The 16,691-nt window shown below is 38.3% G+C and overlaps 1 protein-coding gene across 6 annotated transcripts in view; it reads right to left on the bottom strand.

Annotated features, from left to right (window-relative positions):
* LDLRAD4 (low density lipoprotein receptor class A domain containing 4) overlaps positions 1-16,691 on the bottom strand; it is a 278,422-nt gene that overhangs the window by 140,944 nt on the left and 120,787 nt on the right. For all 6 annotated transcript variants that reach the window (XM_027677179.1, XM_027677146.1, XM_027677153.1 and 3 more), the window contains one exon: positions 866-1,006. In XM_027677179.1, the coding sequence (XP_027532980.1) occupies positions 866-1,006 (141 nt within the window). The remainder of the gene's footprint in view (positions 1-865; positions 1,007-16,691) is intronic.

Genomic DNA, 16,691 nt, shown 5'->3' with positions numbered 1-16,691 from the left:
TGAATCCGCTACACTGATTTTATCCTGCTTATAGGTCCATGCATTCATTACAAAAATTACAGATATATGCTGCATACAATTCCTATTTTTTATAACAACACAGATATTCCTAAGCCATAGTCACAACCAGAAGTGAAATAGCACGCTCAGGGATGTCAGTATTGGCAGAACCAAACCGTTTGGAAAGTAATAGTAACATAACATCACTTCTGTTGTACATCAGAAACATTATTGGAAAATTTACCCCCCATCCAGAAAGCGGAATTGTGGTTTGAAAATAAATTATTGCCAAACAAACAAACGCAAAAATCATAGTCTGAATTCAGTGTACATCACTGAGGGCAAAGCATTAAAAAAGCAATTCTGGTGATAAACTCTAGCACTTTATGTGCAATATTTATGCACTAAAGAATAGCAACTAAAGCTATTTTAAATATATAAAATATATACCTACAAAAGGGCAGTGACCTATCAAATGATGCTGATCTCAGCACCAATAAAATGCATTTGATCAACAGGAATGATGACTGGAAAGATTACAACTTTCTTAATAGTCTTAGTAGCGCATAAAGACTGTTACACAGACAAAGCAGAAAATATTTTATAGAACTTTGGAAAACAAATTATTTAATTACACTGTCTTTCTCAGAGGCCACATATGATCCACATGATTATAACCTCAGTGTCTGCAGCACAAACTCCCTTCGCATGGGTACAAATTTCCATGTTTAGACACTGAGTGCAGAGAAAAACAGTATTTACTTTCTCTGTCTCACCCTCCCTTGATATAATACTGCAGACCAAGTTTCCAAACAGACTTGTATGTACATACATACACGGATGCACACAAAGAGCCAGTACTTACAGCTAAAGATGCCTGGAGGTGGATGCTCTGTTACAAGCAGGCAGTTCTCTTCATCACTGTTATCCCCACAGTCATTCTGTTGGTTACAAATCAATGAACCAAGATACAAGCATTTACCACTGGCGCAGGTGAATTTGCACTCTGAAAGGCAAAAAAGAAACCAAAAAAAAATGTATGAGAAAATTGATGCCTACCCTTCTTCAGTGCTAGAACAACTGATACTAAAGATTATATATTTCAAGCAGGTGCTGTAATAGTGGATGGGTCTTTGGCACTTCAGCACCAAAATAAACCATATTGTATTTATAGTACTGCATGTATAAATATACACATGACACATTCCTGATCATCAGAATCAATCCACTAGTAAACCAGATTTGCCATTTGGGAAAATTCAACTGTTTTAAAAATAAGCAATATTTTTTATAGTTCATGTTGATTACAGTTCACTTTGGACACAGACCACGTTGTCATACATGTTTGTGTGGCACCTTGCATATTTGGGGAAAGATAGCACTATGAATAAAAATAATAACTGTCTCACATCAAAAAAAGTCTTGCTTCAGCTGTAAAGCAACAGTTTGTAACCAGGACCAATCCTGTCTGGACACAATTAGTCCCTAACTACCCTCCCAAAGACAATTTGCCAGTCTCACAGCTAATTGCAATCAAGTGCTTGGTGTTTCCACATTGAACTTCCACATGCTAGTGTTCTTTACAAAATTAGTAAACTTCTGAAATCCTATAAAGTGAATGCTATATGCAGAAATGATAGTTTTCACATTTTTTTCATTACCAAAAAAAGAGAACGGTTTCCCCTAAATATGATTCTGTCATGAGAACAGTTCCTATGACACAAAGTACACTTCATAGTAAATACTGAAGTTGCAATTAAGAAATGTTCACAAAAATATAAATGCAATCATAAAAAGCTTTCTCACTAGGCTTGTTCCAAAGTTAAATACACTACACATATAGAACAGAGGACACATTATATCTAGACAAATTATAATTTAATGATTACATTACCAGCATGTTGACAAATTCTGGTGATTGTCATTCACAAGCAGAAGCAAAGCAAACAGAAACACTCACAAGTAGTTTATTAAAGTAGCGCTGTTCCCTGAACTCTGGGCTTCCCTAAGGCTGCAGTTTGGGTTGGCTGGTTCTGCTTCAGAAAGATGATTTTCTGGTTCTTCCCAGCAAAGAGACAGCATTTGTTAATCTTCAACAAGATCAGCAAGAGACTTTCCTCTAATCTTAACAGCAGTTGCACTTACTCCGAACTGATATGACAGGACCTCCAATTCTAAAAAGCCCCTAAACCAGTTCCTGTGGTGTGATACTTACTCACATGTATCTGTTGTGTAACATAAGCAGGGTAATAAGAAAGGAGAGAAAAAAATTGAGAAAGGTAAAAAATTATTTTTTCTTAGCAAATTTCTTTTGTAGATAAAAGTGATTTGCAAACTTCATTCTGAACACTTTTCAAGAATATTAATGACATTTTTATACACATATCAGCAAGAACCTGCTGCAATAAAAAATGTATGCATCAACATTGTAACATATAAAATGCTACTTAGGAATATAAATAAAAGGCATAAAACGCTACGCAAGGAAAATAAGCATTTCCTGTGGGGGAAAAAAACAAGAACTCTATCTTTCTTTTTCACTTGGTCAAACTGCACTTACAAAATTAGTGACTATTTGTCTAAATAAGGTCCTCAACTTTAAGCTTTTTCAATGTAACCCTGTAGTACCTGAACCATTAAAACTGTAGAATAAAATACTGTAGAAACAAAGTATTTTACCCAGTTCTTTTGTTGCCCTGTCCTTCCCTGCTACAACACAAAACTGAAAAGGCATTGAAGGGCTTAGATTTTATGTTTTGAGTATAGACTATGAAAAAAAAATTCATAACCAAATGAAGTAAGCCTTTGAAACCCAAGGAACTAAGAGGGTCATTAACAGTTAGTTTTCAAAAGGAGACTTAAAAGACCAACCTCGATATTAGCAATACGATAACTACAATGTTTTAGGACTCGTTTCTGCAATTTCGTGAAGAAAGTGGAACAAGAAAAGGAATATAGCACAGGATGAAATCAGAGTGGTAAAGAACATAATGCCTCTATTTGAAAGACAAATGTCAAACACCATATTGCTTGAAGTTAGAATATTTGGCATGCTAATTTGGCTATACTATTTAATGCTTTCCAGTGCCTTTGTGTTGAGTCCTAATGTAACGCTTTCCATGCTTCCCCCATGGCTGACAGCAAATGCTCAAGCAAGATGTAAACTCAAAAGCAATTAAAGCTAAGAATGCTACGTTTCTGTTTGCCACCAGATACAGTTTTCAGACAAAAGACTAAAGCATTACAGTTTTAGTAGCATTATTAAAGTCGTAAAGTTCTGGGTTTTAACTAACATTACCGTAAGAGGACTGACCAGAGGAAAGAATTTGTGCTGTAAGATGTTTTGGTTCGGGGTTTTTTGTTTTTGTCATAGATAACACATCACATTGAAACTTGGATTCAAAACACAGACTCAATCAACTTTTCTTGTGAAATGTTATGGCTACTTCCTTCTTCCCTCAGATATGTGAAAATTGCCACTGTCAAGGTGCATAAAAAAAAAGAGTCATTGGGCCTCTTGTCCTCATTTGATGTGCCCACATTGACTGGAAGGTTGCTTGTGATACTATGGGAATTGTGTGCTGATTTTAACATGGGACATGTTGTCAAAAATCATATTGCCTTGTGATCTCCCACCAAATCTATTTGCCAAGGAAGCAGGCATCCTCTATTAGCCTGGCTGGGATGGAGTTAACTTTCTTTGTAACAGCAGCCTGTATGGTGGCAGTTTGGATTCGTGATCAAAACACTGTTGATAACACACAGTGTTTTGGCTATTGCTGAGCAGTGCCTGCACAGCGCTGACTTCCTTTTTTTTTCCCTCACACATGCATGTGCAAAAATAACTTCTATATCTAAAAAAATTTAATATCTAATGGAGGCCACAAAAGTGCAAAACTTAGCCTGCATAATCACGTTCTGTTGAAGTCTGAAGGAAATATTGAAAGGAAAAATGTACTGTAGAAATGGGACAAATTAATTAAACAGATTATTCAATGGATATACAGATACTTCTGAACACGGAATATACTTAGGATCTGGTATTTGTAACTTGTAAACAAAATTCAGTGCCTTAAATTAGTTTGCATAGTAAATGCATTTAAATAGTGTGTGCTTTTACTAAAACCAGAAAAGAACCCTTCCTTGTAATGCAAGGTGGATTCAAAATTCAGCTTGACAGAGACAGTAGAAAGCAAATATTAGAGTTTCATCAAACTGAAATAAACCTGCAGAGGACTGTACCAAAATACAAGGAGTGACCTCAAAACACTCCAACAGGGAAATCCAGACCAGTCCAGACTAGACCAATATGCCTAATGACACACCAGAGAGCCTTTTTCAGTACAAAGTCTTGTACTTGGCCTGTCTAGACAAGAACAGGGGTAAAAGCTCCTGTTCTGAAAACAAGCCAGCATGATCCTTCTTTCATGAATAATGTTTCAAAGCTAGACAGTTTCCCTTTTCATTTTCAAGTGGCAATTACTGAAACATCAGTCGATTGGTCAGCAAGACTCTGACTAGAGCTAAACCTGAAGCATGATGACAGCTACTGGAGGTTGAAAAAATCAACCCTTCTTATAATTATGTTCATAATTATCCTGGAGCATAATTTAAAAATTTATCTTTATGATATAGTGATTCTTCAACATAAAGTTTTAATAAACATACTTCCAGGTAGAACTAGACTACCCTGAAAAAATAAAAGGAATGCTAAGAATACTATTATGAACACTTCCTATTTTTTAGAAACTTCATGCAAGTAGTACAAATAAGTATATTGCACACATGTTCAAGGTAGATGCTTGTGTGTATAATTAAATACAATTACTAATTAATATGACTTAATTTCAAATAGTTTCAAATAGTAATTGAAGGTTATGTTTCTGTTGAACAGCTAAAGATGGGTCTGCATCATGATACAGAAAACTCCCCTGATCAGATTTTTTAATTGTGAAATGCAAGATCTGATGTGTTGGGTAGGCTTATTTTACACTTTCTGTGCCTAGCCAACAAGATAATTTTATACTTGCATTCAACTTAATTCTTTTAGACTTCATTTACACTTGACTTCATCCATATGAACAGCATTCCCATTGTTTTGTCACTCCACTTACCGTAGGGCATTTTTAATTATAGCTAAGTGCTGTTTGTTTTTCTAATGTAAGTCCAACCAAAGGCCAAGAAAAAAAAGCAACAAAGTGTCATATTGAAAAAATATGGTGGTTTAGGCCACTGTTATGATGCATGTCACAGCTACTTATTTAATGGGTCTGAGATGATTATCTGACCCAGGGGCAGAATTCTGTTCCATCCATTCAAATAAAAAGTAAAAAACTATATATGCAGCCAGTGATTTCAAACTGTTGTGACTAAACTGTAGTAACGTGCTTGAATGCACAAAATGAAATCCTAAGTGATGTCTGGGACTTAACCGAAGCGTAAAGGCACTCTCCCAAAATCCAATGGACTGGCAGCAGCTGGGGCAGCATGGCCAGCAGAGGGTGATCAAATACCCTACTGAAGTCATGTAAGTGGAAGGTGAAAATCTCTTTGCCTCCGGGTGGATCTAGATCTCCAGAATAAAGGTCTAATTTCTAATTTCTTACATAAGGACTCCATTTTAAGTATGTCATCATATTTCTTCTTACTCCTGTTCATACTGCAGCATGTTAGACCCTAAAAGAAAATATGTTTAAAGGGCATCATCACCTGTTAAAAGCATAATAAGAGACAGAAGCAGTAAATTGGAGAGAGCGGGAAGAAGCATACTTTGCTAGAGATTAAAGAAATATAAACCACAAATACCAGAGTCAGTACAATAAAACCCTGTTCAACCTCTCATAAACATCTGTCTGTGTATTATTTTTAATATTGTAGATTGTAGCTTTATAATGGGAAGTAAATCATAAATAGGAGACATGCACACAAGGAACATGTTTATTTGGGAAAAAGCTTGGTTAATAAGGAAGATGGCAGGCTGCCACACGATCTAATAAACCTCCATTGGTGCACGGAAGGGAGGGATAAATAGGTCTTTACAAAACAAAAAAGCACTTCACAAAAAGAATGCCAAGCAGAATACCAGCAAAAATGAAAGCGGATCAGCTTATGCAGAGTAAGAAGCAGAGCTGTAAGCCACAGCCAGAGGCCTGCCCTCGGTGCCCACGGCCTCACGCAGGACCGAGGCTGTTCTCGGAGCCACACAACACGGAGACAGAGACCTTCTCTGACCAGGGGAGATTACGGCCTTAAAACTGGGCTGATTGAAAGAAGATTGTTACCGGTTCACAACCAGTCTCATTTGCTGAGCTAGTACACTCTTGCAGTCCCCCATGCCCGCTTGCTTATCCAGCAATTATCTTTTCATCTTCTTCTTAAAGCAAAGCCTGGAGCCATGCCCTTTAATGACTTACTATTTATGTCAGTAGCTAAAGGAAGCAAACACAATATTCTTGCACACAGGTAGTGAACTCTGTTGTTCGGATCACTTTTAGGGCATTAGGACATTTCACCAAGCTTACCTTAATTAATTAAGGTAATGAAATTACGCCAGGAGTCATGGTGGCAACCAAAAGACCTCCTTTTTGTTTGAGATTTGTCAGTGAGGTTGGTTTTTGCCTGTGATCTTTCTTCACTATATATACCTGTCTCCGGTGTGAAAAGAAAGGTCTCTTCTTGGAGGCCATTGAGGCATTATGAAAAGAGTTTTCATCAACACTGGAAACTAAATTCAGGAGACTTGCTGTCACTTAGCCTCCATCCTGCCCACGCAGTGAGTCTCCACAGCTTCGCAGAGGGAACCAGCAGCTTCCCTGAGTATGTCTCCCCAGGAACAAGGAAACAACACTTCCTATCACAGCACTCATCACAAACAGACAAGCCTCTCCAAGGTCATCTCAGAGACTGTCAGGCTCGCCCAAATTGCCAGTTCTGCCAGCATAAGAAAAGGCCAATAAAGGAAAGCCTCTTCTATTGCCACCTTCATAAATGATCTGTTCTATTTACTTTTCCATAAAACACCAAGGGAGTATGAGTACAGGTTTGCATTTTCTGCCCATCTACCCACTTGCTTTTCCTGATCTGGCAATGTTCTGCCCGCTTATGCCCACAGAGCACTGAAATACCAGACCTTCTCCACAAAACCTGAGAACTATGTCCCCTATTCCACATTTGGTGGGTGTAAAGATCCTTTCTTTACACCCCCACCAAAGCACCCTGACACCCTCTTCAGCCACAAAGCTTCTGCTGAAATGTCCTTCCAGCACAGCATGCCTGGTGCTCCCCAGCTCGGGCACTTGTGTCAGTGCCGACAACTCAACCGAGTCATGGTTTTGACATTGACCCATGAGGCATTTGGGTCAGAGCCCACAGAGAGAAGGACACAGAGCACCACGGCAGACACTCACTCCATCTTATGAGAAGAAATGACCTATGGGGGATGGGTTTCCAGAAGCCATGAGAAGGCCTCGTGCTTCTCCCTGTTCAATGCAGTGGCAAAGTGGGGTCCGCTACGGCATGCCAGGCCCACCTGTGGGCACACGTCCTGGCCCATCACCTCACCCCAGGCAGGTGTTTGATGCCTGGGCTGCAGCTGCCCCAGTGCTCCCACTGCCCTGCTCCTGGATGGGACCATGGGATGGGCACTGGCTGCCACAGCCTGTCCTGACAAACCCCTCGGGAGCCCCACCGCCTTTTTACATTTCTATAAGTACTAACAGAGTTTTCTAAATCAAGTATGGGGAAGGAGGGAAGGAGCACTGGTGACTCAGCTAATGACACTCTCGTTTTCAGTTGAGAAATTACGTGAGGAGACGATTAAAAATACATTAAATATGTACCCTATAATTTTTGTCAAGCACAATGTCATTATCATGGGCAAGTGCAGATAAGAAGGGTATCTGTAAATGAGATTTTCTTAACATCTCGTTCTCCTTAATCATAATTCAAAGAATTCTTGAATTATGGTAAATATTTTAAAATTATCTTAGTTGGTTTTCATCTTAAGAAATCTTTAATAATCACAAGCAGTGCCACTTACCACACTTGTAGAGTACTGCATATGTAGAGGAATGTAAAATAAAAAATCATGTTACTTTAGCAGCTTCTTGTTTTTCCTTTGAAATATTGTTTGCACTACAAATAGCTTGAGACTAGACCGTTTTATCAGGCAACTTCACAACCCTTGAATCCAGAGAAATACAGACTAAACCAAGTCCCTTCACAAATGCATCGCTAAGTTTTGACCGCAATCCTAAAATGGGCTCAGATGAGGACACAACAGTTACTGCAACACCCAGCGATTATCTGGGGGTTGGGGGAAAAGGGGATGACTGGTGGGAAAAAGTTCTGTCTTTTGTTCTCTGTTATTAAATTAGGTTAGATTTCTTAAGACTGTGACTCCTGTAGGGCAGGAACTGTTTTAATTTAGCTCTCCTAGGAGGTACTGAAATACAGAATAAATACCATTCTCACCTGCAATTGTGTAATGATATTGAACCAAGGAAGAGTCTGAGAATATATCCAAGAACGGGACTTTTCATACAAGTAATGTATAATGTAGGCAATAGTATACTGTGTTTCAGGTGGCTGTTCAGAAGATGTCAACCTAATATTGATTAAAGTACTTTTTTATACATCTTCCTGAGCATAATGTGCAGAAAATATAGGAGAAATAAATATTTACTATGTGTCAAGATGCAGGACATTTATGGAGCTTCCACTGTAACATGAATTCCAGATTCCAATGGACAGAGTTCTCCTTTCATTTCTCAATGGCACTTGAATTGTGCAATGAACACTAATGTGAGTAATAACAAGTTTATTACCATCTGGATCACGTTCTCCAATCCACATCTGCAGAGATTCACATGTTCCTGCAGTAAATACCTTATCACTGTTAGTTTTTGTAATTTAAAAGTGATTTCACCTAGTCTAATTAGCTAAAAAGTGTCTAACTCAGGTCACTGTGCCTCAGTGTTCATCTAACAAAAAACATAAGCAAAATAATACCTAGATTACAGGGAAACAGATTGCTCTCAATTGTTTGCATCATACAGCATAAACAATGTTTTTTACAAACTAGTACCATCTTGTATCAATTGTTACCTAACTTTTCCCTCATTCATCTCTATAAAAAATTACTCACACATTTTATTCACCTTAGTATCTTTCCCAGAAGGCTGGTATTTTATGGCCAAGCCTTAAAAAAAAAAAAAAAAAAAAAAGTTTTTCCTATTAGAAAATTTTTCCTTCCTACCAATTTCCATGAACACTTCCCCTCAGGTATGACTTGCACTGCAAGTGTATATAGACTCCCATCTATATGCACTTCCATATAGTGGAGCTGGTAGTCATTTGGTTTGCCTAACAATTTCCGCTGTAAATGCCTTGGAGAATCCCTCCTATGTTCACTGCATGCAGCAGGTCTGTGAAGATGGGCTAGAAGAACATTCCCCAGGGCTACAGAAGTGCCTCTTCTTTGTCCCAGAAAATTCTCTTCTGCTTTTATGGAAAAAAAAAACTGTTAAAAAAACAGCAGTTATCTTTCCATTGTCTGCATCAGGGGAGTCTCTGCCAGCACTCCAAAATAACTAAAAGGTGCAGACTCTTTGAGGCTCCAGCGATACCACTGGCAGAGCAACAGCCCAAACCATACTGGGACAGCAGGGGAAAAGCCAGATTAACTGTGGTGGGGAAAGGAGGTGAGCTCTGCTCCCTTCACTTTCACACAAGAATTCCACTTCACTTCCAGGTGCTATCAAGTACAGCTATTACAACAGCCATCAGATGCTCCTCTTTTGTCCACGAGTGCTCCCAATGCCAAGTGCACAAGACAGACAGACAAGAGAAGGAATGTGAACACACAGCAGAGTAAAACCAGTATTTTATGGGTTAAGAGTGCCTCACTTAGTAACCTAAGCAGCAAAGTTTCAGTAAATATTATTTCACACTACAACTATGCAGTTTTGTTTAAGCATCATCAACATATTTTACCACATAGCAGCTATTTAACCAAGATTATTTAACAATTTCCATGGCTAAAGTGCTTACAAAGTAGATTGTGCAGAAAACACTGATACAGGCATCCCAAGGAAATCTCGATCTTTCTGTTATTGAAACAGTATAATCTAAAAAGTGACAGTGCATTTAGGACAGTGCATTTCTGGTTGTGAATGTGAACATATTATTAACATGATCCTGGGTGGTGCTGAGTCTATCCATGCACCATGCATAATCTTGGGAAACTTTACGGTACAAAAAACCAAAGCAAATAGCTTTCCTTCCCCAAACTGAATTCAACTTTGCAGATACACTGAATGTTTAAGTGAAAAAGTACCTAATAAAAGTACCAGCCTGACACAATGCAAAACTTCAATATGAACAGAGCTCAGGCCATGACTACATTGCATGTGAGAAGCAACAAAAACAAAACCAAACTGGAGTAGTGTCCCCATAATCAAGCGCTTTTGGCCGGCACTGCTGCCCAGAAGGGCAGCTGGTGGAGGGAGGACACAGCTTTCCTTCAACATCAGCTGTGGTTCGCATCCACGTGTGGTGGCTTCTCTGGAAAGAGACAGAGCAACTAAGGAGGTTTCTGGTACGTCTGTTTGAATCAGGGGACCATCTGACCCAAGCTAAATGTGGGGATTGTGAGGAGGGAAAACACTAGAGTGAGGCACCAAGGGAGAATTGATGATGCCTGGGTGTGATGGTAAGGGTTTGTCTTCACAGATGACATCTGCACACATGGTTTGGGTGAATCCGCAACAGCCTGGCACTCTCCTGGTTCAGCTGGGTTTGGGAAGTTAACCATGCTCACCTCTTCCTAAGCAGAGTTTTGCAAAAGGGGCTCAGTCTAGTTTACACTGGCACCAACACACCTGAGCAGTGCCCACCTGCTAAGCACACATACAGGTATGACGCACGCTTGGGGCACCACTGATGGTTAATGCTGACTTTACTGACAAAATATGCATCACGTTTGTGATACAAATAGCACTTCATCTACAAACCACGCCCCAAAACCCTGACACATTACCTCATTCCTATGGCTGTCCTGGACATTATTTCTATCTGTGGATTATCTTAATATGCTGGACTGGAAACTACTGTGGCTGACATGCAGATCAGTCATGTCAGCCTTGAGACAGCAACACTGCAGGGTAGGTGGCCAACAGCGATAACCATTTCAGCCATCTAATTTAAATCTGCCACTGTATATCTGTCAGAAACCCTACAGAATTTTTTGGGTGGGGATGAGAGATGAGGCTAGGACAAATCTCTGGTTACAGCTCAAGTTATCAGTGTATCGATGACAAGTTAAAGCATGTTAAAAATCATACAAATGATGTGCTGAACACAGAGAACCACCCAAAGCCATACCAGAGCCATGAAAGAGAACAACAGCCAGAGCATTGGAAACTCAAGAGCAACTAATTATGTTTTAAGTGTGGGCGAGGTAGTTTGTAATATTGTACCAGCACATTATTACCAATCTGTTCAAAGATGGTGATAATCTGTGTTTTTATCAGTCAACATAATCGAACCACGGTCAGTTTCATAGCGCTGGTCCCTCCTCAGAATGCTCTCAACACGGAGCTCATAGTAAAGCAAAAAAGTCAGCTAATACAGCACACTGTTAGTTTTCAAGCAAAACCAAAGGAACAAAGTATTTGCTAGTGCTCCCTAACATCCCTCTAATTTAACGTCCTTATGCTTAAAAAATTATGTTGAGACACTAGGAAACACCATCTGAAGGGATTAATTTTCCTTGTCATTAGGATGTATGTCTTTAAAAAATAAAATGTGTTACTACTGAATGTTATACTAACATACGGAAAACACTTCTCCAGAGAAGAGACCATTCCAAAATCCAGGATACAGATTAAGAACATTTCATGATTTGCAGACACTGTGTTCAGGTACATGAATATAAAAAGAATGATCACATATCCTCAAGAAATAAAAAAAAAAAGTTCAGCAGCTACCAAGGCAAGTTAAAGAGCAATCTAGCCCACAAATATTTGGAGATCAAACTCAAAGGTGAGAGACACTCTACAGTAGTCTAATACAGGGTTCTTTGATTTTTAATTAATCCAATTTATCTCTCAGCTACTTACTGATACATAACAAAGGCTACAATTAAATGAACACTGTGAACATGTTAGTACATTTTAATGTTTGTGCATCAAATCAGTTGTTTCTAAGGTCTGAGCTGAGATGTGGCTTCCAGTCTGCAAATACCACCTGTTCTATGCAATATTAAACAAAAAGCATTCACCTAAAGTACTTCAGCAACAGTTTACATAAAGCCTTTGTACTTTGTGTTACAGTGGATTAGGAACAAACTACCTAGACAAGTTGTAATTAACAACAGTGGGGAAATAATATTGAAATATGTCTTTTTACACTTCATGCAGTAACTCTGAGTTGATAGTAAATTATTTAAATGTGCCTTACTCCCTAAGAGACAGAAGCAGGACAACAGACCCTGATAAAAGGTCATTCAAAAGGGTAGGAAGCCCCCTCCATAATAGATCAGGATTACACAAAACATAAGGAAAAATTCCTTAAACAACCTATGTGTAAAGGGGCTTTGAGAAGTTTATCTGTGTTAAACAGTGAACACACACTCTCATACTTATTGGTACATGGTATGCAGTCATCAAAGCCTTCAAAATGGGATTAACCATTTAAAAGAGATGAGCATGTTTATAACAGATATGCATGTATAACAGTAATAATTTACAGTCTTCAGAACATATTGCTGTTGTTAAATTGATAGCTGAAATGGTAGCACTTTTGAGAGAAGAATATGGTTTTGTTTTAAACATGTTTTCTAGAGTTCCAGATATGACCTCAGATATTCAGTTTTATTTTTGTCAAAGCTTAAAATACAGAATGAAAAAATCTTATTCTACAAGCACACATTAAGCAAACCATTAATAAAAGAAAAATTACATTCTCTTGTGACTAAAACATCAACAGTCATGTGATACGAAAGAGCAGAGTATCTGATTACTCTTCTTGAAAGGCAAAGTTGTGGCAGAACTGCTGTTGTCAGCCAAGATGGATGCAATTTGCTTCGAGGAACCCTGTTCCTCAATGCTATTTCTCAGGACGCTATTTTTGATTTCCATGGTGATTTCTAGGGAATGCAGCTGTAGGATGATGTTCTTTGCAAAACTTGAATAACTAAGTTAGGGCAAACATTTTAAATGCCAGGTATTAGAGAGACACTCACAAAGGAATAGCTAAAGAAAAGAATTAATTCTATTTCTGATTTCCAAACAGAACATTGGGGTCCTTCAGAGAATCATCAGCCTACAGCTTTTTAGAAGCGTAATTACATCAGACAAAAACTGGGTAAAAAATTATTCTATTCGATGATGCCAATGTTAGGAGGAATTCACATACCTTGACTGTCAACAAGACTAGCATTAAAATTATAAGCATCAAAGAAATGGGCAATGGATACAGCAGGCTAGGCATCCTTCTAATAATACACTGAAGTTTAGTGGATCTGTCTCATTTTTGACATTTGGGCTAATCACATGGATTTTAATGATAACTCTGCTTCACTGAATTCAACTCCTAAACATGTATTTTAAATATCTTGCTTACTCTTTTCTTTGATGCTAAAGGTGACCTGTATATATTAAGATTGAGACCCCTGGTGGCCTAGTGGTTAGCATGCAGGACTCTCACTGCTGCGACCACGGGTTCGATTCCCCGGTCTCCTGGCCTGATGGAGGTCGTTAGCCCTGTGTGGCCATCCATCTATGAGAAGGACACTCTAAACAAACCTACGTCCTGAGGACCTCACTGCCATTGTCCAAGCTTGCTTGGCCCCGGCAGATGAACCTTAGGATTAAAGGGTGGGCTCAGTTCAGCGCAGGCTGTGTCTCACCTAAAAAATCCATTGCGCAGGCTGGAAAGGTAAAAAGACCTTTCCCCAAATCTTCGTTCGCGAAGATGGGCCATTATTTATTATTATATTAAGATTGTGGAGAGATACTATGAATATATAGAGAGAGATACAGGAAGACGGAAAAGTAAGATTAAAAAAGAGAGGAATGTTTTTCCTCTTCTTGCTTTTTAAAAACATTAAGTATTTCATTCTCTCATACTACAAGTACCTAGAGATGAAAGAGGAATACTCCTTAAATCACTTTAAAACTCTCTCGATAATATCTTCAACTTTAATGGGGCTTCACATATTTATTTCAGTTAAAGCTTATTTATATCATACGCCTAGCAATCAGCAGCCTACATCTTGTCTTTTGCATAAAGACTTCTGCAAATGCCTTCTAAATATTTTTTCTCTCTCAAGCCACATATCAACAGGAAAACAAGGAAAGCATAACCTGATTAACAAAAGAATCATGAGCATTCTTTTCTTATAAAATAATTTCTTTTTTTACAAAATATAGGTAAGTACCTTGCAAACTCAAAGCATAGGCATTGTAGGCCAAGGTTTGAAGCAAAGTCTGGCCTAAGACGTATTGATCCAGGGATTACTTCACAAAGTACTCAGCCTGGGAATTATTTCATACTTCTTAAACACAAGGACAATGTAGAGTTCAAAATATCAATGTAGAACCATCAAAAAAAGCATTGGCTGGTTTTATAAGGAAATTTCCATGGGTCAATAGAAAACACATTTTTTATTTTAAACAGAGTATCATCCAATTTTGAATCCATGTATCAACAATATATTATATAACATATGATGTGCATTAGGCAATACAGGGCACAAAAACACATTCCAAACACACATGTAATACTCCTGACAGACTGTACTACAATTTTCCAGCTTCTGTTTTAATACTTGGTGTCTGCATACAAAACCAGCAGGCCAAACAAGAAGACTGGCCTCAATTATTTTCATATAATATTCAGGAGAAAAGAGATTTGCTGGCTATACTGGTTGCTGTACAAGAGAGCTGCCTGCAGAACTGCACTATTACATTTGCAAAGTATTCAGGACTCAAGTCTTGCAAAGAACCCAACATGGAGCAGCATGAAAGGAATGCATAAAGTTGTGTACCAAAAGATCCAGGGGAAAAATCTATTACATTGTCTTAACTAATAGAGTTCTAGAAATTTTTCCTTCAGAAAAGTCACAGGAGATTTTCTAAGATCTTGAAACAAAAAGGTTCCAATTCTTTTCCTAGCTGCAGTTTCCCAGAGTCTATATAATGCTGGGCAAGTTATTTGGCTCTTCTCAGAATATCTAAAGTAATAATAATAATAATAATAATAATAATAATAATAATAATAATAATGATAGTAAAAATATTTTAGAAGAAGAAGGAGGAGGAAGAAGGAGGAGGAGAAGGAAGAGGAGGAGAAGACAAAGAGGAAGAAGTAGTAGCAGTCAGGTTTTTTTAAATCTCATCAACTATTAATTCATGTCTGTTATCTGTACAGATTTTCTCAATGGAAACCATTTCAACTGTGCCACCCAGAGAGCTACCAGATGAGATATAATGCTCTTGCTCACTTCCATTTAGTCCAAACATTTATCTCTAAAGAAAAAGTAAAACAAAACGCTTTTATGTCTCATCGTGCATGACAAGTCACTTTTTTTTTTGTTCAGTCGTGGTTCTAAGCATCTCTTTTCAACTATCTACAGAGAACAATTAAGTCAGTATATAACTAGCACTGCTGCAGTGGTCAGTGGGGGGTTACCTTGTTTATCTTTCATTTCCTGAGGCAGATACAGCACCTGAAGAAGAAACCTTGAGCAATATTCTCTTAGAAGAGTAATCCATATTCTTCCTTGCCAGGACCTAATCTCTGTATTGAGTGAAGCTGGTAATAAAGCAGATATTCATTACAAGAATGCAAAGATCGGGATTTCAATGAGGAAGAATGATTATATATTTCTGGCACCAATATACAATGATGTCTTTGTCCCCAGTGACATCTTCCCTAAATATTTCAAATTAAAGTAGTCAGAAAAATGAAAATGCTTTATCTTCGCACAAAGGAAAAGAATACTAGCAGGGTATGTGAGGCATCATAAGGATGGAAAGCTGCCATGAGCTCTGTCTAAAACACTCTGCGTCACAATCTATGTCAACTGTCCATGACCCTGTCACCTCTCCACCCTGGAGACCATGAAATTGGACCTGTCTCAGACAGCCATCATTTCATGATGGCTCTGGGATAGTTCAGAACAAAAAAAATAATTGCATTGTTAAATTACTAATTTATGAGAAAGGTGTGAAGGTTTGAAAGAACCGCTCAGAGACTTCTGCTGAACCTGAGAAAGGTTTTGAAGAATAAAAATAAAAGCACAATTAGGCAACTGAATCTAGCTTCAGACTGCCTTTGGTTTATTATTCTATTCTCCAGTATGCTACGGAAGGATAATTTTAAGAGGACCTACATGCGAACAGAGACCAGTAACTCTTGGCTTAAATTGCTATTAAAACCTTAACAGCCATTTTATTTTATTGCCAGTTCAGCCACTAGTACCAATGGGTCAAGGGCTCAAATTCAGTTCCCTTTGACACTGTCTTCAGTCACTAATGCAGTCATGACAATACATCTCTCAACAGCCCAGTTTCAATAAGATTGCAAGAGGACCATAACAGGAATTTCAACAGGACATAGGACTACACCTCAAAACGAGGACCATGCATTTCTGCAACTGTGTGTCGGTCCTATGCCAACTGATGCTC

The sequence above is a fragment of the Neopelma chrysocephalum genome, unplaced genomic scaffold, assembly GCF_003984885.1.
Source record: "Neopelma chrysocephalum unplaced genomic scaffold, ASM398488v2 Primary Assembly neopelma1_22, whole genome shotgun sequence".
Taxonomy (NCBI): domain Eukaryota; kingdom Metazoa; phylum Chordata; class Aves; order Passeriformes; family Pipridae; genus Neopelma; species Neopelma chrysocephalum.
The sequence above is the reverse complement of the archived record's forward strand: the minus strand, read 5'-3'. Positions and strand labels throughout refer to the sequence as shown.